This window comes from Chiloscyllium plagiosum, unplaced genomic scaffold (assembly GCF_037043375.1).
Source record: "Chiloscyllium plagiosum isolate Xiang-an unplaced genomic scaffold, Cpla_swu_hap1 HiC_scaffold_13, whole genome shotgun sequence".
NCBI classification, from domain to species: Eukaryota; Metazoa; Chordata; class Chondrichthyes; order Orectolobiformes; family Hemiscylliidae; genus Chiloscyllium; species Chiloscyllium plagiosum.
In genome coordinates, this window is record NW_028270151.1 from 72,269,602 (window position 1) to 72,296,733 (window position 27,132).

The 27,132-nt window shown below is 42.6% G+C and overlaps 1 protein-coding gene across 1 annotated transcript; it reads right to left on the reverse strand.

Moving 5' to 3' along the window:
• Positions 1-25,841, reverse strand: LOC148148339 (uncharacterized). Its single transcript, XM_087993197.1, has 3 exons — positions 25,287-25,841; positions 13,802-13,853; positions 1-272 (listed from the first exon to the last, which is right to left on the reverse strand). Exons 1-3 carry the CDS (start codon positions 25,839-25,841, stop codon positions 1-3), a joined length of 879 nt encoding a protein of 292 aa, XP_087849323.1.
• Positions 25,842-27,132: the final 1,291 nt, after the last annotated feature.

The following is a 27,132-nucleotide window of genomic DNA, read 5'->3' on the forward strand; positions in this document are numbered from 1 at the left end:
TTAGCCATCGCTTCCAGGAGTTTTAGTCTTTACGAAAGACTTGAGGGCCTTGATCGCCTCATCCAGCAATAACGACTGGTGAAGCCTTTCCCAAATGCTGTCGTCTAAGACCTCTGTGATAATAGGCAGAACCGACTGGGATCCCGCACTGTCTGTGGACCTCATGTCATACATATTGGTGTAAAAGGATTTGCTGATCATGAGGACATCAAACTGAGATGGCGTGACTGAACCATCTTCTTCCTTCAGGACAAGCTCTCCCTGTGCACTTTCTGGAAAAAGAAAAGTGAGCACATCTCAGCCTGCTCCATAGTGCAGACCCTGGAGTCCTTATCTTGGAGGCCTCTGAGGCAAAGGGCAAGGGTTGTTAGCTCTTCATGCCCTGGAGATTCTCCATGACATTGACCCCCATTGTCTTCAGCAGGAGTAGGTTCTGCATGCTTTTCTGGAGTTTGGACAGTTTTCCCCATCTCTCTCTCTCTCTCTTACCTTCTCAACACCTTTGAGGATAAAGAACCTCTTGATGTTCCCCTTGACTGTTTCCCACCAGTCTGCTTGAGACTCAAAGAGGGGCTTCACTGTTCTCCAACCTGTGTAATCCTTCTGAGCTCCTCACAGTTTTCTGGGGTCAACAGTTTCATGTTCAGCTTCCACATTCCCTTACCAGCCCACTGGTCATCCTGAATGTGACAGTCAGTCAGCAGGAGGCAGTGATCAGAGAGGAACACCGGCTTGGAATCGATGGATCTGACCAAGAACATGTGGGATACAAACAGGAAATCTATCCTTGAGTAGATAGACTGGTCTGGCTGTGAGCAGGTGTACCTATGCTGTGCTCTGTCTGCAGGGGAGTAGATGTCATGCAGCTTGGCGACTTTAACGTTTCCATCAGGAATGTGGACGTGGTGTCCAGATGGCTGTCAGCCCCTCCAGATCGTCCATCCGCATCGATGATGCAGTTTGAGGTCTTTGCCCAGTCTGACCGGCATGGACATCGCCAGCAGCAATGGGAACTGCTGCAGGACGGCCAGCCACTCATTCTGTACCACTGCAGCGAGTGTGTTAATTAGTCTCTGGGAAGCCTTTCTGTACACAACATCTGCTATGGGGAGGTACCCGCCTATCACCTTCTTAACGTTAGAGATGGTGATGTTGCTTCCTCGTAGCAGAATCCCCAGGCTGGAAGAACAGCAATCGCTTCCCCCTGACCAAATCAAAGGCAGGTGGGCCCAGAAGCTTGACCATCACCTGTAACTGCTGAGGTAGGGTATCCCATACTCCTGTGCAAATGGGCAGTTTTAAAACCCATTGAGAGTTTATAGAAGTGCCCGTAGTCCCAATATCCATACCCTTGTCACTGAGGGACTCCCTGCATTCCCTTAGAGTGGGCAAAATGTTGGCGAACTGAGGTAGCTGTCCTGTTCCTCATAGCGGGCATTCCCTAATTCCGTGCCGTCGAGGCTGGAACAAAGCCAGAAAGGTCCGGTTCTGAGACTGGCCGAGAGGCTATCGTGTTCTGCTCCTGCATCACTGCTCTCGGTTGCCCGGTGCTGAGTAACCATTGGTTCCCGATGGCTGGAAGTTTGTGTTTCACTGGGCCCCTCAGATAAAGACCATGACTATTCACCATATCCATGTCCCTCGTGACTTTAGAAACCTCTATAAGGTCACACCTCAGTCTTCGACACTCCAGGGATAATGGCTCCATTTAACATGAAACCGACATCAAAATCAGCAGATGTTTGTGACTAAAAATGGACAAAGAAGTGCATGGGGAACAATTTCCCCACCCTTTCTTTCCCCCATACAACCTCCCTAATGCTTAAATGTACAAAACCTCATTTGTATACCTATAATGTGAATTATGTTCAGCTCTAAAAGACTTAGAGATATCTCAGCTCTAATTCACTCTGTGTAAATCTTCACAAAAATCTTGTTCTGCTCTCCCTTGTCCAGTTCAGTTCAGATTTCTACTCAAACAAGTAAACTCAGCAAAATAATTTTAGATCTGGACACAAACCAAGTGAAGGTCAGGTTCAAACAAAATGAGAAAGTGCTATTTGGCAAATGCGAGAGAAGTGTGGGCCTGCACATGCAATGTAATTGATAAAATACGCCTTCAGATTTGGAGCACAAGAGGTAATAATTTTCATTCTGCACACCTACAAAGGGCCAGGTAATGAGTGGGCTGTATAAGTTAATGTTATATTGTTATGTAAGCACTGTGTGGGTGGAATTCGTCTTGGATGGTTGTGTAAAAATGGCTGATATTGTATTGTAGGCTTTTACACCCTCCTATTTTCCTTTCCTCTTCAAATCAATGGTTGGTGATAAAATGGGCTTTTTGCCTATTTTTGCACTGATGCACAAGTTCAATATCTCTGCTATTTAGAGTTCTCAGGACTCTCCATGGAGATGCAGAGTACCCTGGCTGTAATTGCCTTCAGTAAAACCACATTGTTTGAGCCTTCTGTTCCACTGCTGTTCACAACATTACTTGAGGATGCTGGCATCAGGATCAGCAAACATTGTGAAACATGAATCATACCATCACTACAGTGTGGAAAGAGGCCATTCAGCCCATCAGGTCTGCACTGACCCTCTGAACAGCATCCTACCCTAACCCTGTGATCTCAGGTTTCCTATGACTAATCCACCTAGCCTGCATACCACAGGGCAATTTAGCATGGCCAATTCACCTAGCTTGCACATCATTGGACTGGGGGAGGAAATTGGAGCATCCAGCAGAAACCCCAACAAGACACAGGGAGATTGTCTGCATGGAGTGTGCACAGTCACCCGAGGTGGGCGATTGAACCCTGGTCCCTGGTGCTTTGAGGCAGCAGTGCTAACCACTGAGCCACCGTGCCGCCCTAAACAAGTAGCCAAAGACGAGAAGCAGCAACACAAACTGGAAAATGAGAGAAAAGAAAGTGAGAAGAGAAATGGGACATGGATGGAGTGAGAGAAATTAAATGGGGATGGAGCATGGGGGTAGAAAGAGAAAAAGAGTGAGAGGGTGTGGAAAATGCAAACTGGAGAGTGAAAGAAACATAAACTGTCAGAGTTAATATGGAAACTTGGCAGGAGATCATTTCGCTTTTCGAGGCTGTTTGACCATTCAATGAGATAATGGCTGATGTACAACATATTTCTATTTACCCACGTGCATCCTATATCCTTTATCCTTTAGTTAACAAACAAATGACCATTTATTGATTTAATTCTAACAAGTACCATTTCTGGAGAGAGTTTGAGACTCTTACTATCTGTTACATGTAGAAATCTTTCCTAACTTCATTCCTGAAAACTTTGGCACCAATTTTTAAACTATGTCCCTTCATTCGAAACTTTATAACCAGCTCAAAACATTTCACACTATTTAGTTCATTTATTTATATAAACATTTTTGCCAGACAGCTAAACTTCTATCCTTGCTGATATATTATCATGAGCTCTTGCTTATCGCAATAGCCTTTAACGTAGGAACTTGTTAAATGCCTTCCAGCAATCCAAGTACAGAATATCTGCAAGCACCACTTTAGCTACAGTGTACGTTACTTTTTCAAAGAATTAAGATGAATTAGTTAAGCATGATTTCCCTTTGAGAAACCTTCTTCCCAATTACCTTGACTTTTCTATGTGCTCAGCCATAATACCTTCCCAATGACAGATGTCGATCTAATTGGCTTACAGTTTCCTGTTTTCTGCTTCCCTGCCTTCTTGAATAGAGGGCTTATATTTGTTGTTTTCCTATCCATTGGAATCTTTCCAGAATCTCATGAATTTTGGAAAATTAACAATAACACACCCAGTACCTCAGTCGCCACATCTTTTAGATGTTAAGGGTAATAAGAGTGTCAAACTCTTTCCAGAAATGGTAATTGTTAGAATTAAATTTATAAACGGTCATTTTTGTTAACTAAAGGATAAATGATATGGAATGCAAATACATTGGAAATGGTAAATGAAAATACATTATACACCAGCCATTATCTCATTGAATGGTCAAACAGTCACATCTTTTAGAGGCATCGAATGTAGGAACTGGGATTTGTGAGCCAGCAGCTCCATCAGTTTCCTCAGTACCCCAGTGATTGCAATTTCACTGAGATCCTCTGTCTCTGCCACTACCTGATTTACATGATCATTTGAATTGTTTTCATATTCTCTCCAGTGAAGACAGAAGCATTTTTTTTCACACCATCTGTCATTTTCTTAGCATCTACTGTTAATTCCACATTCTCACTTTCTGGAGAACCAGTACTCACTTGTTTTCCTTCTTGAATACCTGTAGAAACTTGCGCTATTCATTTTTGCACAACTACCTGATTTCCTCTCACTCTTTAATTTCCTTTTTCCAATTAATCTTTTAGTCATTCTCTGCTGTTCTTTACATTGTCTTATCATAAGACCAGCCACTTATCTTTGCACACTTGTATGTTTTCTTCCTTAACTTTTTACTTTGCTCAACCTCTTTATTTATCAATGGATGAAACTTCCTTCCATTGTAATTTGTTTTTTAGTAGGTGCCTACTTATTCTGAAATATCTCCTTCAACATTTACCGTTGCATCACTATTGATTTATCCCCCAGCTTAGTTTTCCAGATCACTTCAATTACTTCACCCTCCATGCTTACAAAATTGCCCTTACACATGTTAAAATATTAATCATAGGTTGACTCTCCTACCTCATAAATTGGGTATAAAGCTCAATCATATTGTATTTTCTGCTACTTGGTATTTTGAGGCCACTAATTAAAGTTGTCACATTACACAATACCATGCTGTGCTATCTGGTTGGTTCCAGAGCAGACTGCTCCAAGAAACTATCTCAAAAGCATTCTAAGAACTCTTCATCCAGGCTATCGTTTTCAATCTGATGTTTACAGTTTATATGTTGATTTAAATCACACATGATTTACTGCCTTATCAAAAGCACCTAACATTTCTTCTTGTATTCTTTGTCCTACATTGTAATTAATGTTCCAAGCCTGTAGGCCGGTCACACAAGTGACTTATTTCTCTTTCTCATCCTCATCTCCATCCAAATTGATTCTACATCCTGATTGCCTGAACCAATTATTGCTTCAATGCTAACCATAATTAACCCTAGTGCTACTCCTTCATTTTAATCTAGATTGCCATTCTTTTTCTCTCTCAGTGCTCCTCACCTTTCTGGATCCAATTCTTGTTACCATGCAGCTGTATCTCCGTAATGGCGAACAGCTATATCTATTTACTTCAAACTGAGCTAACAATTCATTTATTTTGTTAAGATTGTTGCAAATATTTAGGAATAGAGTCTTTGGCTTTGCCTTGAAAGCAATCTTTGCAACATCTAGTCTTGGTTGTTTATGTATTCTTAGGTTTATTCTCTTAGTCGCTTCCAGCCATTCCCCAATCTTTATTACTGATAACACTGTGTGGCTTTCATGCGCAACTCTACTCCTTCATTTGTTGCAATGACCCACGTTTGATTCCTCATCCCAACTATTTAGTTTAAAGCCATCACTACATTCCAAGATATATCATTTCCTAGATACCATCACTGATGGGGAGGTGACGGCTGAGTGGCATTATCGCTGGACAATTAATCCAGAGACCTGGATTATGTCTTGGGTACACTGGCTCAAATCCTGCCATGGTAGATGGTGGAATTTGAATTCAACAAACTTCTGGAATTCAGAGTCTGACGATAACCATTGTTGAAAACACCCATCTGGTTCACTAATGCATTTTGAAGGGAAGAAAACTGTCATCCTTACCTGATCTGGTCTCCAGACTATGTGACTCCAGACTCCCAGCTCTTAAATGTCTTATTTTTTATTAGATTAGATTCCTTACAGTGTGGAAACAGGCCCTTTGGCCCAACCAGTCCACACCGACCCTCCGAAGAGTAACCCACCCATACCCATTTCCCTCTGACTAATGCACATAACACTATGGACAATTGAACATGGCCAATTCACCTGACCTGCACATCATTGGACTGTGGGAGGAAGCCCATGTAGATATGGGGAGAATGTGCAAACTCCACACAGACAGTCACCCAAGGCTAGAATCAAACCTGGGACCCTGTTGCTGTGAGGCAGCAATGCTAACCACTGAGCCACTGTGCCCCCATCATGGGTTGGCGATGTCATTTCCTGTGGTGATGTCATTTCCTGTTCTTTTTCTCAGAAGGTGGTAGATGGGGGTCTAGCTCGATGTGTTTGTTGATAGAGTTCCGGTTGAAATGTCAAGCTTCTAGGAATTCTTGTGTGTGTCTCTGTTTGGCTTGTCCTAGGATGGATGTGTTGTTCCAGTCGAAGTGGTGTCCTTCCTCATCCATATGTAAGGATACTAGTGAGAGAGGATCATGTCGTTTTGTGGCTAGTTGATGTTCATGTATCTGGTGGTTAGTTTTCTGCCTGTTTGTCCAATGTAGTGTTTGTTACAGTTCTTGCACAGTATTTTGTAAATGACATTAATTTTGTTTGTTGTCTGTATAGGGTCTTTCAAGTTCATTAGCTGCTGTTTTAGTGTGTTGGTGGGTTTGTGGGCTACCATGATGCCAAGGGGTCTGAGTAGTCTGGCAGTCATTTTCGAGGTGTCTTTGATGTAAGGGAGAGTAGCTAGGAAAAAACTAGGCAAACTTACACAAAGTAACAACACTGACAACACAGAAGCATGGATAAAAAAACTTATCTGACCGATCCTTAACAGACACAAAAAAATCCATCTTAGTAAGAGGATTAAATTACAACTGCAAGGATGCAGACAAGAAAGATTTCTTAGCAGCATTAGAAACAATACTAAAAGACAACCAACTCACAGAAGAAACCCAGCAAACTATCAGACAGGTAGTTGCACCAACATTATGCAGAAAAAAGGCAGGATACACAATCAATACACAAGAAAGGAAAGCAGGGAAAAACTAAAAAGATAAAAAGATAAGAAACTAAAAAAAGATAAAATTATTGTTATCTACCTGCAGACAAAGGATGCTTGACAGTCATTCTAAATTGAAGCGACTGCATTGAAAAAGTGAACACACTTCTTGCAGATTCAAACACTTACCAACAAGTGGTAATAGACCCAACCCCACAACTAGAATCACAGCCCTACTCAAAAAACTTCTGAAATCTGGAGAAATAAATAAGACAGACTTCCAAAAACTGAAACCAGACAGATCCAACACACCACGCTTCTATGGATTACCCAAAATTCACAAACCAGGACTCCCCCCCCCCCCCCCCCCAGACCCATAGTTTCACTACCTGGAACATCAACTTACAGATTGGCCAAGGAGCTACACAAAAGACTAAAACACTGAGTAGGAGACTCACGCCACTCCATCCACTCCACCCAGAATTCCTGAAGATCATCAAAGACACTAAGATAGAAGAGGATGAAATAATGGTCTCCTTTGATGAAACAGCTCTGTTTATATCAATCAACATTAACCTGGCCAAGGAAACACTGACTACACTATTAGAAGACCCAAAGACACACACACCAAACACCACTAACTTTATCAGCAAGGACAGTATCTCAAGCTAGTGGACCTATGCCTTACCACACTCTTCACCTTCAACAACAAAACCTACAGACAACCCAATGGAACGCCCATGGGATCTCCGATATCAGGGTTCTTTGCAAAGGCAGAGGCTTGAACAAACAGCTCTGCCAACCATCCAGCCCAAACTTTGGGTCCGCTACATGGATGAACCTTTGTCATCACAAAATGATGCAAATTAGAGGAAACCTTCAAGACCATCAATTATACCCTTGCTGGCTTAAACTTCACTAAAGAGGAGGAAAACAACAACAAACTGCCATTCCTAAATGTCACAGTAGAGTGAACAGTCACTGGGGAACTTCAAACCAGCGTCTACAGGAAAACAACACCTATGGACCAAATATTGAACTACAGAAGCAATCATCCCAAAATCCACAAACAAAGCTGCATCAGAACATTATTTCAATGAGCCAACACACACTGCAGCACAGAACAACTACACAGAGCAGAGGAAAATCACCTATACTGTGTATTCAAAAAGAATAGGTACCCAATGAACGCAGTCTGACGACTTCTCAGCAACAAACCCAAACAAGCTGAAAAAACATATCCAGAAACTCTAGACACTCTCCCCTACATCAAAGACACTTCAGAAATGACTGCCAGACTACTCAGTCCCCTTGGCATCATGGTAGCCCACAAACCCACTAAAACAGCAGCTAATGAACTTGAAAGACCCTATACAGACAACAAACAAAATTAATGTCATTTACAAAATACTGTGCAAGAACTGTAACACACACTACATTGGACAAACAGGCAGAAAACTAACCACCAGGATACATGAACATCAACTAGCCACAAAACGACATGATCCTCTCTCACTAGTATCCTTACATATGGATGAGGAAGGACACCACTTCGACTGGGACAACACATCCATTCCAGGACAAGCCAAACAGAGACACACACGAGAATTCCTAGAAGCATGGCATTTCAACCGGAACTCTATCAACAAACACATCGAGCTAGACACTCATCTACCAGTCTCTGAGAAAAAGCACAGGAAATGACATCACCAGCAGAAATGACATCAACAATCCAAATAAACCCAAACATACAAATAGAAAGCAAGTATCATCAGCAGTGATTCACTCAGAGGCTCACTGAAGCTGTTATGGAGTAGGGTGACGAAACGCCTGGATATGAACCTTCCAGCTGAGCAAGTAAACATACATGTCTAATTATTAGTAGACCCTCATCCCTTGAATGAATTTTAAAAAATATTGGTCCCAATACAGTTCAGGTGCAGATTGCCCCCCGGGGTATAGCCTGCTCTTCCGTCAGTATTAATGCCAGTGCCCACAAACTGGAAACCACTTCTCTTATAACAGTCTTCAAGCCAGCTATTGATGTCACTTACCAATGAGCCTTCCGCCGATTGCTGCGTGACTCAGGTAGAAGTCTGGAGATGACTTTTACCTAAAAAGTTTGCTTTTCGGTTTGGTAGCTAGCTTGTCCCATCTCTAAGCTATAACTTTTTCACAGTCATGCCTATGCTCTTGGTACCTACATGGACCAGGACAACCCGATCATTCCTGTTCTAGTCCAAATTTCTGTCCAGCATGATAGGATGTCCCAAACACTTGCACCAAGTAGAAAACAGAACCTTCTGGATTCAAGTTCTTGGCTGCACAAAACAGTGTTGATCCACTTTGTCATAAAAATCAAAAAATCAGAATGTATGGTCTCTCAATCAAGAGAACTTTGGAAGATATCACTTAGGGATGAGTATTCTTACTTTCACTATAATACCCAGGGATAGGACACATCTTTAGTTTGATCACTTGTGGGAAGTAGGAATTTGCAGCATTTATTCTCCATCTTTAACTTCATCAGAGATCTTGGTGGTGATGAGCTGACTTCTTGAACCAATGTCGTCCTTTGGCACAATTGCATAGAAGGGAGTTCCAGGATTTTGGTAAAGTTACTATGAAGAGACAGCAATAACCTTTAAGGTGAGGATGGTCCTGAGGATCTGTCTCTCTTTGGCACCATTATTTTATTTGTTATGGTTATTTTGCTAAGCATAATTCCTGTGTGACCCTGCCCCTAAATCCCATTGCCTAGATCTACTGATGTGACAGGACTGGATGTTGAGACATTAGCTATAGTTGCATTTAACAGGTCTGTTAATTCATACACAGTATTTACTGAGGAGGTATAACTTCCACTGGGCAGAATTTATTCAAATACCTCAGCCCTGACAAATGTGTCCTTGACACTGATCATGGCATTGAAGATTTGGGCTCAGTGCCTGGAAATTAACATAGAAGTATACTTCAGCACAATCCCACTTTTAATCATATTCATAGCTCACAGTTGGCCCTAATTAACAGTGGGAATGAAGTTTGGAAAGAATGAAAGTGGATTTCAAATTAAAGCCTGAACAATGAACACTCTCTCAACTCCACCAAGTTCTCCATCTGGCCCCATCACCTTAACACCCCAAATCCTCATCAGCATGAGACATGAGAAATTGTCCTTTGAAAAAACCCTTAATAAGTTTTAAACAAAAGTTAGCATTTTGTATTAAGCTTGCTGATTACTAATAATGATTACTCACTGACAACAAAAGGTGATGTTACTTTGCCATGTCACCTTGCCATTCTTGTTTGTGAATTGCGGCAATAGGCCCCACTCCTCATTCCAAGACAGAGAGCCCCAGCTGCTGTGGCAAAACATGATACAGTCATACTTCCTGTTTCAGTGAGAGATGCATGCTATCTGGTAGATATGATTTTCCGATGTCCAGGCAGTATTTAGGCCACCACTGTTTGAAAACAGTGGTGGCCTAAGTACTGCCTGTCCATCAGACTCCACAGCCTCCATCACCATGTTACCTCATATGGACCAGACCCCTCTCCTTCAGCCTCTTTACCCACCAGGAAACAAACTCCTTCCCCACTTCAGGATCCCACAACAGAAAATATAATGAACCACTAGTACAATGAGCACATAACTCACAGGCTCACTTTTCAATTCAACACAGTGTATCTTAGAGGTATAAAAATAAAGTTAACTTCCATGGCAGTCGATACCTTACATGAAAAATAGCATTGGGGTTCAGACGCAATATCACAAGTTCTTTGTGATGACAGCAGCAGATATTTTGGTCAGGCCCTCCATGCTATGCTCAGATCTGCAATCTGAGGTTACAGACAAGCAATGGTCATGTACTGAAAGAAACAAAAGCGCAGCCAGGTGGACAATTCCTGACACTCTTAAGTTAACTCTCTGATGTGTGTCTTGCCTCCAGCAGAGTATCTTCACTTGATGTGGCAATGATTATGTAATCCCTTTAAGCATAAGAATTCGATATGGTGCTGAAGAATCTAGTATAAAGTTTATTATAGCTCACTGTTAGACACAAACATTACATTTACAGACACATATATAATCTGGGCTCATATCCAGCTATTTGGTTACAAAGAGCAGTACGCTTTCATTAGCATATCAAGCTTTAAGTGACCCCAGTTAAGATAGAGTCTGAGACCATTATACCCTCAGGTTACTTGCTATTGTGAGTATATCTTGTAAAGGAATACTTTTGTTCCAGCTGTGAAAGCCAGCACACCACTGTTAACTCAAAGCTGCAAATTGGATGCTGGACCACAGTGAGCTATTGCTCCACTTAATGGGTTCAAACGTGGCAGACAGAGGTTTCTGAGCCACATAGTTGAACAGGAATGAAACCAGATTCCAACGATTATGAATGAAACTAGGATAATAGAATAGATTGTATTCATTTTTCTCCCACACCAGGTGGTGGGACTAAACCAAGGGACAACACTTTGTGATGAGACCTTGGCCCCCATAATGATATATCACCCACTCTGATGATCTGGTCTCACAGGGTCGGGAAAGGTTTCAGTTCTGGTTGTGAAGGCTATTTTGTTTTCCCCTTCACCACCAGCTGTTTTAGTTCTGCCAGGACTGGACCTTTTTGTGTCCACACACTGATATTGTCAGAGGTTATCGGAAGGGTGCCCAGAAAGTTTAAAACCATAATGGACTCTTCTAGAGGTGGTACCACCGCTGGTGTATCCGCCAGTGAGAGGCACCTTAGGGTATCCACATGTGCCACTTGGTCTCCCAGGCAGTGTTCCAATTTGTAATTGTAATTGTTCTGAATAAAAGACAACCGCTGAATTCAACCTGAAGCTATGGATAGCACAGCCCTGACATTTTTAAGTAGTCTCAGCAGGGGTTTGTGGTCCATTACTGTTATAAAGTTTCATCCATTTAGGTATTGGTGAAACTTCCTCACAATAAAGCCTTCCTTCTCTACCTGGGCATATTTTTGGCATTAGCCAAAGTCCAGGAAGCATATGCTGCTGGGTGTTCCTCTCCGCTGGGCCACCAGGTAGCCAAAAGAACCCTGATACCGTACAGGAGGCATCACATGTCAGCAAAGATCGCACTTGAGATTGTCATGAGCCAACACTTGCTGCTTCTTTGCTTCCCTAAAGGCCGTGTCTTGGCTATGAGACCACGTTGAAAGCTGACCATTTTTCAGCAACAAATGTCAGCATGCCAGGATGGAGACAGGTTCTATATGAATTTTTCATAACAATTCACCAACCCAAGGAAAGATCTAAGCTCCAGTACAGACATGGGAGGCAGGGCACATTTGATCAGCTTCACTTTATCTTTCAACGGGTGTTACCTAGACTTGTTGAATCTGTGGTCCATGTAGGTCACTGGGGTGCCTGGAACACACATTTTTTTCCCTTCAAAGATGTACACCTGCCTTAGTGAAACAATTCAGCATTATGTCCAAGGTCTTTAAATGCTCTTTATTAGTCATCCCTGTTAATTACACCATCCAGATAAATGGCGATCTGCGGTAGGCCTTGATAAATGTTTTCCATTGTCCACTGGAAAATGGCATAGCTTGTGACACCCCAAAAGGCAATTTCATATATTGGTACAAATCCTTCTGGGTTGAATTGTAGCATATTTCTGGGAATCCTCATCCAATCGCAACTGCAGTTACGTATGGCTCATGTCCCCTCCCAACTAACCCACCCACCTCCCCCCAGTTTTGCATATAAATCCTCTATGCTACAGATTGGGCATTTATCCAGCTGCAAAATGCAGTTTACCATTTTGAAATCCCCACAAAGGCAAACTGATGGATTGGGCTAAAATCAATACAACCAGTGCTGCCCAATTCTGTAAACTGTGCTGGTTTGATGCTTCCTTTGATTTCCAGCCTTCTGATTTCTGCCTTTACTTTTTCACTTCAGGCAAACAGCACTGGGCGGGATTTGCAGAATTGTGGAATGCTTCTTGGTCAACATGCAAGGTGGCCTTGGACCCTTTAATAATCCCTAGTCCATCCCAAAAAAAGCATCCAGGTATTTAACTAGGACCTCACTCAGGCATCCATTTTCCAATTGAAAAATGTTGAGCCAATTACGTTGAATCTATCTTACCCAATTTCCCCCTCATCAAGCTTGGATGAACCATTTATACAAACAGTGGTAACTGAACCAGCAGCTTCTCATAAGACCAGAACTGAAGTTGTATCCCAGTTGCTCCCCAGTATAGGTTCTCAGCCTGGTTGAGGTCTTACTTAAATGTAAGGGTAGGAGGTTGAATTTTGGTAAAGACTGATTCTGCAATCACTGATATAGCCGCACCAGTATTGACTTACATTAGAACTGGGTGACCATATAACCAGAAGTTTATTTTAATTGGTTCTGATTTGGATGTTGTTAAGCAATGTAACTGTTCTGAACCAGCTGTAGGGGAACTTTCCAGGCTGTGCACTCTCCTGGATACTGGCCCGAGAGTTCTCTTACTCAGTTTAGGCCTAGCGAGACTCTTTTGCTGTCTTGAGTCCACATATTTGCAGCAACTACAATGGCCTGCCAGCCTAGATCCCTGAGAAAATTTTATCCATTTGGCTGAGGCTTGGCTTTGTCTTGGGATTTCATTGACCTGGAGTCCCTCTGCTCAGGATATGTCACTATGCAATTGCATGCACTCAAGTGGCATTCCCCAAGCTCAGTCAGACTGGTGAGAGTGTCCATTTCCATAAGCATACCCTGTAACTCATAAGCTCCACTTGCCGCATCTTCTAATGACAAAGGCAGTCATACTGCCTGTTTGAAGTCCAGTTGGGCTTCAGCTAGTAGGTGCTTTTACATGGTCACGTCATTAACCCCACACACCAAATGGCCTCTCAGCAACCCATTGAGGGTTAAACCAAAATCATATGCTTCTACCAGTCGTCTCAATTTCACCACAATACCGATACTGATTCCTCTGCTTCTCGAACTGCCAAGTAAAACCAATAGCATCTCAGAATTAGAAAAGGTTTGGGATTGTCATATTCCTTATCTAAATCTGTCAACTCTTGAAATGTTTTAGCCTTTGGTGCCTCCGGGAAAGTTAAGCTCCTAATAACTGAAAAAGCTGTGGCTCCACAAGATTTCAGGAGAATTACTTGCTGCTTTTCATCTGCCCCAATGTCATTTGCACGAAATAAAAAGATGCCTTCTTTCCATATGCTGGACCCAGTCTTTGATGGCAGAATCGAATAAGTCAAGCTTCCCAAATAACAGTATGATGCCAAAAATGCTTACCCCAACTCACAGACCACTGTTGAAAGTGAGTCTCTTCAGGGGTGTGTATTTCTCACATTACCACTGAAATAACTCCATTAAGGTCAATATCTCATCACTATTTCACCCTTTATTTACATGTACATAGTACATGACACTGACCCAGCTAGCTCAGAACCAGTCTCTAGAGTGAGCAGAACCCCTGACACTCCTGTTCTTACCTGCCAGCTAGATCTCTCTGATTGGAACAGGTTAACAGCCCCAGTTAGGGAACTCTTATCCTATGAGATCTACCTGGCTGGCCTTGTTCCAATCACTACTTTAAGTTTATCATTCACACTCATTCCACTATTGTACCTTTACATTCAACGATGCTGGATTCAACATTTCCTTTTGTCCGTGTGCTTAATGATGGGGTGGAGGGGGGTGGTTATGTTAAGTCCAATGGGTTGTCATTGGCTGACTACCTACCCAGCCACATCTGTCCCGCTGCAACTTTATCAGTGGGGGGATTCAGGCAACCCACCTTTCAGCGGGTAAAAAGTGGACAACAGATCCCGCTTAAGCGCCTCATCCTATACTGCTGACATGCCAGTGGTGGTAGCAGAGGCTCACGCCATGTTGAGCTGGTAACAAGCTGGGCGTTGTCCCTTATCAATCAGTGCCCTGGGCCCATCAGACAGACCTCTCACAAGGTGTCAAACTTCCTACATCCCCCTCCAAACTCCTAGGCTTCCTTCCCGCTCCCACTAATGGGGCAGCCAACATGGCCCCAATGAGAACACATGGGCACTCTCTTGTTGGGCCGAATTTGACATCACGTGTTTCCCCTCAGCATTGCTGCAATGCCAGTGGAGACCACACTCTTGGTCACTCTTGGTTACCGAGGGGCAAAAGGCATGTCTAATCGCAATTATAGCCAACTGCTTCATTTAAAAGCTGTGCGGCACTCGTGTGGAGGAGTTGGGTCCCCCTGTGTAATGTTTTAGTCAAGACACGGGGCAACCTGTTAAATCCAATGCCTAAGATAGAATCAGTATCTTCACCACTTCATACAGAATAACAGATCATCAAGGAATGAGCCATGGGTATGTACCTGTGTTTCTTCTTCCTCATGGTTTGCCTCTCTCATAAACATTCAGTTTACAACCCTCTTGGTTGCACTATTCATGTATTTACAGGGAAAAGCCAGTCAGGCCTTTAAGGGGGTCTGTAAATTTGTCTCTGGTCATTACCACAAAATGCAAAAAGGCGTGGAGCAATCTAAATTTGTTTCACATGACTACCACCACCTCCATGCAAAGACACTTATAGATACTCAGAGGAGGCTGTGGAACATGCATTGTGCTCTTTTTGTTACTGTACTTTTTATAAAATCTTTTGCTGAGCAGCACACCCACCCAGCCCCCTCACATCATGACTACTTGGCGTAATCCCCGATGTGCATTTTATACATCCTCTGGTTATCACGTACCACCTTCACTGGGGCAATTTTCCACGCTGAGTTGCTGACTCTGTGCCAGAAGGACAAGAAAAGGTGTGAACGGTCCAACTCACACAGCCTTCTGCTTTTCCTTACCTTGCTTCTACCACCTCAGACAGAACATCTTACTTCGAAAACCTTCAGCCCACATAGTCACCACAAGAAGCTTATCACTTCCTCAATTGGACTCTGCACTGGTGAAATAGACTTAATGCGCAGCTGTGTGGAACCCACAAAGTTGAATTAGATCTCTTCAGAACGTTGTGTTAAGATAGTGCTGATAATATCATTAATTTTTTTATTCATTCACAGGATGTGGGCATTTCTGGCTGGGCCAGCGCTCATTGCCCATCCCTCATTGCCTAGAAGGCAGTTAAGAATCAACGGCATTGCTGTGGGTCTGGAGTCACATGGAGGCCAGACCAGGTGAGGATGGCAGATTTCCTTCCCTAAAAGCCAGCAGTGAACCAAATGGATTTTTCCTGAACATTGAAAATGGTTTCATGGTCATCATTAGACTTCAAATTTCAGATTTTCATTGAATTCAAATTTCACCATCTACCATGATGGGATTCAATCCCAGATCCCGAGAACATTACCTGAGTCTCTGGATTAACAGTCTATTGACAATACCGCTAGGCCATCGCCTCCTCATTCTATCACTAACTTTAGCACAGCATGTAACACTTAACTAGTAAGGCCCATTTATCATTTATTAATGATTTATTCCCCTACAATTAACAACCCACCACATACCTTGCAGCCTCACACATCGTGCCACCCCCTCCACATTTATCTTACCAACTAGCAAGCATGTTTTTCTGTACATGTTAGACAAGCAGGAGGCTGGAAGAACACAGCAAGCCAGGCAAGCCAGGAGATGGAGAAGTCAATGTTTCAGGTGTAAGCCTTCTTCAGGAATGGGGTGTGAGTGTAAGAGGAGCTACAGGTGAAGGAGCTTTTGGGGGTGGGGGCAGCGTGGTGAGGTGTAGATAGGTGAACACAAGCAGAGGGTATGACCTGATTGGGGCATCAAGGAAAGCATTAGACATAAATATACCCAGTCTTGATGGGCCGCATTACGGGATAGGAGAAAGTGACTCGGAGGAAGTGAGGACTGCAGATGCTGGCAATTACGAATGGAATTCAACTACGCTACCGCTGTCACGGACTTCATCAGCAAATACATGGAGGACTGTTTACCAAATAAGGCGAAAGTGAAGATTGCAGATGCTGGAGATTAGATTCGAGAGTGTGGTGCTGGAAAAGCACAGCAGGTCAGGCAGCATCCAAGGAGCAGGAGAATCGGCGTTTCAGGCATAAGCCCTTCATCAGGGATGGTTGGACTGAAGAAAGGATTGGCAGTGAGATGAGCTCTTTTATTAAAATGTCTAGCCTTGGATTAATGTTTATAATATAGACGGGCTCCTTGTCCTTCATTGGAAAGTACCTGTTGTGTGGCTGCCACAACAAGTGTGGATGAAAACCACATCTAGGCCACTCATAAACCAAACTTCCTTAGATATACTGTTTCGCTCCCCCTCTCTGTAAGACTGTACATCCTAAATACTTCAATAGGGTCCAGTTTCCAAAAGATTTCTTCCTCTCTTTCTGCAAGATGCCTGGGTCTTCATGTCCAACTGGTCAGGAAACGTTGCTGAATTGCTTGATCCATGATCCAGTTTCACCCTTAATGTTACAGTTTCCTCACGGAAACAGGCTCAATAACATTGAGGTGAAAGCAGACACATGCTATTGCCTTGCTCCTGAGCACATTTCAATCCACAGCTGACTGTAATGTATAGGAAATGTTGGCAGTAATAAAGCACAGGTCATTATTACTACCAGAAGTGGACATAATACACAAACCAACACTGTAGGCTGTAGGACATTTGGGGAGACAAACATTCCAAGCACATTACCGTTGCAAACTATTGTCAGTTGCTATTTACAGAGTACACAAATAACTCATGTTATGACATTTGCACATCGAAACACAAGCTCAGAACCACAATTTCCACCAGAAACTGCAAGTAGATTGCATTGTAACACACTCACAGAAGGAAGAAAATAAGCTGGCTCCAGGGTGACTGTCTAAATCCTCTATGTCCTATAGAATGCTCTATATAAGTTTAGAGTATGGAAAGGCTTCTTTGCATCAGACTTTCAGAATGGTGAGATGAATGAGCAGCTTGGAATTTTGATGCTGCAGTACAGTGGATATATTCCACTTATTAGTCTTTGCGGAACTTATTTTCTCTTGCTCAGTAACAGAGAAGAATACAGTGTTGGGTGAACAATAAGCTGCCTTTTCCAACTTAACTCTTTTACAAAACACTTTCTCCAGTCTTTGACTGATTTCTTCCCAAGCTATAGAGTATCAAAACTTGCTGAATATTCCATGGTTTAGATTTTACAAAGGGAATGGGGGAGGGTAGTAAAAGAGGTGTGTGTGTGTGTGGGGGGGGGGGGAGGGGAAGGGTGGCATTGCTAATCAGAAATAATATCACAACTGTAGAAAGAGAGGTCGTCGAGGAGGCTTTGTCTACGGAGTCAGTATGGGTGGATGTCAGAAACAGGAAAGGAGCAATCACTTTATTGGGAGTTTTCTACAGAACCCCTAATAGCAACAGAGACACCGAGGAGCAGATTGGCATATTTTGGAAAGGTGCAGAAACAACAGGGTTGTTGTTAGGGTGACTTTAATATTGATTGGAACCTACTTGTTCAAATAGTTTGGATGGAGCAGTTTTTGTCAGGTATGTCCAGGAAGGATTCCTGACTCAATAACTAGTGGGGAGACCATATTGGATTTAGTGCTTGGCAACAAATCAAGCCAGGTGTCACATCTCTCGGTGGGAGAGCATTTTGGTAATAGCAATCATAACTCCCTGACCTTTACTATAGTCATAAAGAAGGATAGGAGCAGACAGTATGGGAAAGTATTTAATTGGGGGAGAGGGAATTACAATGCTATTAGATAGGAACTAAATTGGGAATGCATGTTCTCAGGGAAATGCACAGCAGAAGTGTAGAGGTTGTTTCGGGAATACTTGCTGATAGTGCTGGACAGGTTTGTCTCACTGAGGCAAGGAAGGGATGGTACACTGAAAGCACGGTGGGTGACAAGGAATGTGGAGCATCTAGTCAAGAGGAACAAGGAAGCTTACTTAAGATTTTGAGGAGGCAAGGATCAAATAGGGTTTGAGAGGGTTACAAGGTAGCCAAGGAAAGAACTGAAGAATGGACTTAGGAGAATTAGAATAGAGCATGAAAACACTTTAGTGGGTAGGATTAAGGAAAATCCTAAAGCATTCTACATTTACGTGAGGAACAAGAGGATGGCCAGAGTGAGGGCTGGGCTAATCAGGAATAGTGGAGGGAACTTGTGCATGGAATTGAAGGAGGTAAAGGAGGTTCTTAATGAATACTTTGCTTCACTATTTATTGATGAGAGGGACCTTTGCATTTGTGAGGACAGTGTAAAACAGCTTGATATGCTCAAACAGGTTGATGTTAAGAAGAAGGATGTACTGAAAATTTTGGAAAACATAAGGTTAGATAAGTCCCCTGGGCCAGACGGGATATACCCTAGGTTCTACAGGAAGTGAAGGACGAGATTGCTGCACCTTTGGCGATCGCCTTTGCGAACTCACTCTTCACTGGAGTACTGTCAGATGATTGGAGGACAGTAAACAGTAATCCTGGGAGTTACAGATTGAACAGTCTTACGTCTGTGGTAGGCAAATTATTGGAGAGGATTTGGAGAGATAGGATTTATGATTACTTGGAAAACCATAGCTTGATTAGAGATAATCAACATGGCTTTATGAGAGGCAGGTCATGCCTCACAAACCTTACTGAATTCTTCGAGGATGTGACAAAACACATTGATGAAGGTAGAACAATGGATGTAGTGTACATGAATTTTAGCACGGCATTTGATAATGTTCCCCACGCTAGACTCATTCAGTAAGTAAGGAGGCATAGGATACAGTGAAACCTGGCTGTCTGGATACAGAATTGGCTGACCCATAGAAGAGAGAGGCTGGTGGTAGATTGGAAAGTGTTCAGGCTGGAGCTTGGTGACCGGTGGCGTTCCACAGGGATCTGTTCTGGAACCTCTGCTCTTTGTGATTTTATAAATGACTTGGATATATAAACGACTCTTGAATAGCCACATGGAAGATAGTACAATGAAGGATATGTCGGTTAGTTTGATCTTAGAGTAGGATAAAAGGTCAGCAAAACATTGAGGGCTGAAGGGCCTGTACTGTGCTGCACTGTTCTATGTTTAAAACCTAGTGTCATTTATTAATTCAGCACTAAACAATAGTTCAGATCAGTTATGTTCGAGCTGAATGGAAGAACAGCTTCTAGGGGCTGAATGGTCAATTCCAAATCCAATCATCTTGTTCCTCAAGTAACATTCACACCACACAAATTCCAGGTAATGACTATCTCCAATAAGAGACAACCTAACCACATACCCATGACACCCAACTGAATTACTATTGTTGACTATTGACTGTTATCAACAGCCTATGGTTACCATTGACCAGAAACTCAACTGGACCCATCACATAAATACAATGGCCACTAAAGCAGGTCATAGGAATACTGCAGTGAGTAACTCTTGACTCCTGTCCACCATCTACAAAGCACAAATCAGGAGCGTGATGGAATACTCCCCACTTGCCTGAATGACTACAGCTTCAACAATACTGAAGAAGCTTGCCACCATCTAGGAAAAAGCAGCCCACTTGATTGGCACCACATCCACAAATAGTGACTCACTCCACCACTGACGCTCAGAGGCAGGGGTGTGTACTATCTACAAGATGCACTGTAGAAATTCTCTGAAAATCCTCAGTCAGCACTTTCCAAATGTGCAAGCACTTTTACCTGGAAGGACAAGGGTAGCAGATACACTGGGAGCACCACAGCTGCAAGTTTCCCTCCAGGTCACACACCATCCTGACCTGGAAATATATTACTGTTCCCTCACTGTTGATGGACCAAATCCTGAAATTCCCTCCCTAAAGGCAATGTGGGTCAACCTATAGCAAATAGACTGCAGGAGTTCAAGACGGCAGCTCACCACCACCTTCTAAAAGGCAGCCAGGCAGGGGAAATAAAGGCTGGTCAGCCAGCAACACTCATACACATTAGTGAATTAAAAAAATAAAGCTTTACCCCAATGTTAGTGGATAGTTAAGGATTGCCAACTTGTCCAGGCTGACAGTATTTCCAGCTCCGGGCATTATTGGTCTGTGTGCAGATTGCACTGTGAAGGTGAAAATCCAGGAATAGATTACATCAGATTATGCCATCCTTGATAAATTCTGGTCATGTAGTGAAGATGGATTAAGACAAAGTTCCTTGAGATTCATTGTACTTGTTGTGGTGCCTCTTTGTAAACTCATCTGGATTATTATGTGCAATTTAAACACATAAATTCCCATTGTATGTATATTTGGTTTATTGCAAGTTAAATTGCAGCTTCAAGTAGGAATATTATTGGAAACGCACCAGCAAATGATTGTACCAAAAGGACATAGGGAGAAATAGGTAGCCCCCACTCTGGCAACTGGTGTTTGTCATATAGCTCTGTAGAATCATAGAATCCCTACAATGTGGAAGCAGGCTATTTGGCCCATCAAGTCCACTCTGACCCTTCAAATTGCATTTCCCATGGCTAATCCACCTAACCTGCACATCCCTGGATACTATGCACAATTTAGCAAGGCCAATTCACCGAACCTGCACATCTTTAGACTGTGGAAGGAAACCGGAGCACCTGGAAGAAACCCACGTAGACACGTGGAGAATGTGCAAACATCGCACATACAGCTGCTCGAGGCTGGAACTGAACCCAGGTCCCTGGCACTCTGAGGCAGCAATGCTAACCACTGAGCCACCCTCCCATCCCTGTGAAGTCATCCATGTTTTTGTCTATAAAGGCAGTTTGGAATATTTTCTTAATGGTGAGGGGCAAGAAACTTTTGGAAAGCAACAGGATTTAGATGTTGATGGACAGCAATCTACAAAAGTGCCATTATTTCAATATCAATGTACGGAACCTCTGCTAATCTCTGAACATGCTGAAGTTAGATAGAAGAGAAAGGGCCTGTAGCAATAGAGTGCATATGAACAATATTTGCATTGAGCCGTGGGTGAAGAGTCCGTTATTAATAAATGTTACCATCACTTGTGTATTCACTTACACAGAGGTGCAGTCTCAGGCTGATCATTTTGTGGATAAATGTTGTCGCTCAAAGGCTTGCAAATTTTCAGAATTCTCCACCTTTGGAGTTGAGAACGTTCCATGAAATGTATTTAAGACAGAGACAAACAGACTTTGCATATCAGGAAATCAAGGGATAGTCAGGGTGGGAGGGAAAGTGGAATTAAGGCTCAGGATCAACCATGCTGTGCTGAGAGGTAGAGCAGTCTCAAGGGCTAGATGGTCCACTCCTACTTCTACTTCTTACACTGCTACATTTTACAGCTGATTTTGGATAAATCACAAAGGACTTGAATGACTGCAGTAAAGAAAAAGCTTTCACACTGCCATAATGGCAGAAATAACCTGATCTTTTAGGATAGATTATCCTCCCTAAGAGCAACAACATGCTGTATGGTGTCTTTAAATTTTAATATCTTCCAATGTACTTCATTGTCAGACAAAATTAGTCACTGGTCATCGAGGAGATACAAGGACAGCTAAAATCTGATTCAAACAGGTTCCTTTTTAGGAGTATCTTCAATGAAGTGGGAGAGGGAGACAAACTGAAAGGTTTCAGGGGGAATTCCAGATTGAAGGATCTAAACAGCTAAATGTGTGGCTGGCAGAGAATGGATAATAAAAAAATGGAAATGAGTACAGGAACAGAAATGAAGGGATGCAGAGATCTAAAGTGAAAACAGGAATAGGAGGAGAAACTCAGCAGGTCAGGAAGCACCTATGGAGAGAAAGCAGAGTTAACATTTTGGGTCCTGTGACTCTTCTTCAGAAGCCAGCGTGTTGAGACCTAGTTAGATTATAATGAGCAGAGGCACCTCTAGGAATAAAGGTGAGAAAATAAGGAATTTGAAAGAAAGGATCAGACAATATTTTTTATAAAAAGCCTTTGTGAGGTCTCAGTGTCCTCGACCCATAGTTGAGGAAAGAATGCCCATTTGTGTAATGCTTCTGTTAGTATTACTCCTTCTCAGCTACAATGATGAGACGTAGACTGAGCTATTAATGCCATGAGGCATGATGACATGTTTGACTTTCTGGGAATGTAAAAAGAAGGCGTATGTGTTGTAAACAATATGGTGTGTGAAAGGTCATGAGAATTATCATGGAGCATCAAAGTGTGCCATATAGGATCACACTTCATTTTTGTCTATTTGCTTTGTAAAGTTGTATATTGTGGCTTGGTTTTCAATTTTAATTTTCAAGTTTGTTAATAATTTAAAAAGTGAATGCGTTAAAGTCAAAAAATCGCCTGAAGTTGCTTCAGTAACTGATTTTGAACCACGTTTCATTTGATCAAATAGATAGAATGTCAATTTAAATGTTACCACCAGTGCTTTCCCCCACCTCCAGCCTCTGTGATTAAACATGACATCATGTCTTTGCCAGCCTCCTGGTATCTCTGGCCAGTCATCGAGTGCTGTTTAGTAAAGACAGTAAGCTCAGTGAAGAGATTTCCTCCACTTCTGATAGACAATGCGAACAACAATTCCACTATATGACCTCAATGGTGTGAAAATTAAAATCCATTGTTTAATTGACCAAAATAGATTTCTTGATAAAAGTATGAGTCTTACATCCTGGTTGTGCTGTGACTCACATTGGGTTCTGGTTGTTACTTTGCCATCAAAACCTAACCTGCTGTCAATTTCATCTCAATCCAGATTGATTACTCCTAAGTAATTTTGCTTCTGTTCTCTGTGAGATCCTGTCACCACTTCCATCAATATCATGTTGCAAGTCCCACAACATGAGGTAGCTGTGAAAATGTATGTGATACCCTCAGCTGATGCAAGTTACTGCAATCCCATAACAGTGTGTATGTCATTCTTCCAGATCCAGAACATTGAAGGGTCAATTCAACAAACTCATGTTGCTTGGATGGGGCTGGTTGGAGGTTGAGAGCTGAGGCAGTGATAGAGAAAATGAATAGGTTCACAGTGAATGTAAGGTTCTTAGGCTAAAATGCTGTAGCCCCAATCCTATCAGTGATGCCCACATGAAATGCAGGTTTTAAAAAATCACCTTCTGAGGATAAGAGCATCATGAAATCACCATTTATTTTTCAACTCTATTTGCCCTTGAGAATGTAGTGGCAAGCTGTCTTATTAAATTATTACAATCCATCTGGTAAAGAATCACCCACAATGAGAGGAAATTCCAGCAGTTTGATCCGATGGAGCAGCGGTACATTTCCATGTGGCATAATATGGAGGAGAACTCATGGGTGGCATTGTCATATGATTGTACCCTTGGTCTTCTGAATGATAGAGGTCCCAGCTTTGGAAGGTGATGTCAAAGGACCTTTGACGAGTTGCTTTAATTAATCTTCTAGATCTTGCTGCCTCAGTATACTGATAATGGAGAGACTGAAGGTTTGTTCAGGTGGTGGGTGAGACACCAATCAAGTGTACAGATTTGTCCTGGCTGGTGTTGATCTTCTTTGGTGTTGAAACTGCACTGCTGACTTCTGACTAGTGGACAGACTTTGGGGATTCAGGAACTCACCACAAAATTTTCACTTTCTGACCTGCTTTTGTAATTACAGTATCAATGTTGTAGTCATTGAGTCGCCGAGTTCTACAGCACAGATAATGACCCTTCGGCCCACCAAGTCTGCTCCTGTCAAAAACAAGCGTCTTTTCCAGCACTTGGCCCACCACCTTGTATGCCTTGTCATCACAAATGCATGTCTAAATACTTTGTAAAAGTTGTGAGAGTTTCTGCCACTACCACCCTTACAGACAGTGAGTTCCAGATTCCCACCACCTCCTGAGCGAAAAACAAATTCTCACATCACCTCTAAACCTCCTTCACCTTATGTTAAATCTATGACCCCTGGTCATTGATTCCTACACTAGGGGGAATGGTTTATTCTTGTCTACACTGTCTATGCCCCTCAAACATTGCAATGGCATCACTTCAGTTTCCTCTGCCCTGGGCAAAACAATTGCAGTCTATTCATTCTCTCTTCATAACTAAAATCCTCCAATCCAGCTAACATTCTCCTCATCCCACAGCAGAAAATGTAATAGAACAATTTGCACACAACCTGATTGATTGATTGACTGTCATGTGTGCTTAAGTACAGTGAAAAGCTTTGTTTACGAGCAGCACAGGCAGATCATAGTGAGCAAGGACATACAGATCATAGGGTGAGAAAAAACTTAGATAGAGGTATACAGGTTACATTACACAGAGCGTGAGCTAGGCAAGATCAACACTAGCGAGATCAGCATCATTTGAAGTTGAAGGAGAAAGTGAGGACTGTAGATGCTGGAGATCAGAGTTGAGAGTGTGATGCTAGAAAAGCACAGCCAGTCAGGAAGCATCCGAGGAGCAGGAGAATCGATGTTTTGGGCATAAGCCCTTATTTGAAGTTGATCATCAGTCTAAAAACGGCCAGGAAGGAACTGTACCTGAACCGGCTGGTGTGTGTACAAGCTTCTGTATCTTCTTCCTGATGGAAAAGACTGTAGGAGATCATTACCAGGGTGCGATGGGTCTTTGATGATGTTGACAGCCTTTCCACAGTAGCGAGCTGTGTAAATGCAGTCTATGGATGGAACGTTGGCTTCTGTGATGGTCTGGGCTAGGTACACCACCTTCTGTAGTTTCTTATGGTCCTGAGCAGAGCAGTTGCCGTACCAGGCCATCACGCAACCGGACAGTATATTTTCAATAGTGCAACTGTAAAAGTTGATGAGGGTCCTTATGGACAAGCTGAATTTCCTGAGCCACCTGAGGAAGAAGAGGCATTGTTGTGCCTTCTTAACCATCACATCTCCATGGGACATCCAGTACAGGTTGACGGTTATTGTCACTCCTAGGAACTTGACGCTCTCTATCCTCTCAACCTCAGTTCCTTTGTTGTAGATGGGGATGTGTTCTCTTTCTTTCTTTCTGAAGTCAGTGATCAATTCTGTAGTTTTGGGCCCATTTATCTCACCAACCCCTCGGCTCACAAGCCTCATCCCAGGTGAAGAGCTTTTGCCCAAAACATCGACTCTCCTGCTCCTTGGATGCTGCATGACCTGTTGTGCTTTTCCAGCAACATGCCCTCGACTCTGATGTGCAGCGTTTGCAGTCCTCACTTTCACCTTATTTGGTAAACAGTCCTCCACACATTTGCTGATGAAGTCCGTGACAGTGCTGGCATAGTTGAATTTCATTCGCAATTGCTGCGATAGTCATTCAGTCAGTGTTCGCATCCACAGAAGATTGACAACATTCAGCTTGGGCTGGGAAGTAGCACTGAGTGTGAGGCAATAACCGTCTTGTAGAAGGGACAATCTAGCCACCTATTATTAATGTTCAATAGCATTACTAGCACTTAATTCCCCACCATCGACACCCTGTGGCCTACAGTTGATCAGGAAGATCACTAGCACTTTGGTTTTCCTGTTAAGGTCAGCTGGAGGTCTGAGTGAGTTATTTAAATTTCTGGTGGGATGAGAATGTCAAGAATAGAATTATTCCCATTAGTCTGTGATTGGAGGTCACAAATGTAAAATTGTCACCCAAAAGCTTAGAAAAGATTATTTTCCACAGGAATGTTATGTGGATATGTACTGTCTTGTCAGGAAGCATGGGAAATAAACACAGTATATAACTCAGTACATAATCAGTTTTGCATAAAAATAGATAAATAAAGTAAAACAAAGTCTATGAGTAAAAGGCAGGGGAACGGAACTTATTGGAAGGATATTTTAGTGCTGTAAGACGCCAAATGACCTTTACTATGCCGTATTCTTCCATCATTCTGAAAGGCCACAATACTCAATTACTCACTCCATTCAGAATAAGCAAATGGTTCAAGTGGAAAAACCTCAAACTGCAGCAAGAAAATTGTGCTCTTTTGAGGTTGGGAAGGAGTAAAGGAACCGTTATTTGTCATTTAGCTGCCCTAATGTCTGCCGTGGGAGTAGTTCATTTTTTTTAGATGGGTTGTGGATCCAAGGCGAATGTTCCATTTTCCTGTACCTTTCGAACTCAAAATTTGGTCTAAAAAAACCATAAATAAATAATTGGGCCACAGAACTGATCTCAATACTTTTCGCAGCACTAGGGCGACAGAGGTCCAAGAGAAAGAACAGTAGTCCGAATGATTCCAGTCACCTGCGTCCCAGAGAACCTAGGGTTACCTTAAAAAGGCGCTGGTGAGATTGTGTGCTTACAGTCCAGCAGAGTGGGTGGATTGCATGTCAGTCAACACCTAATGCTGAATTGATTCATGTGCTGCTAATTTCCCTGATGCAGTCCTGT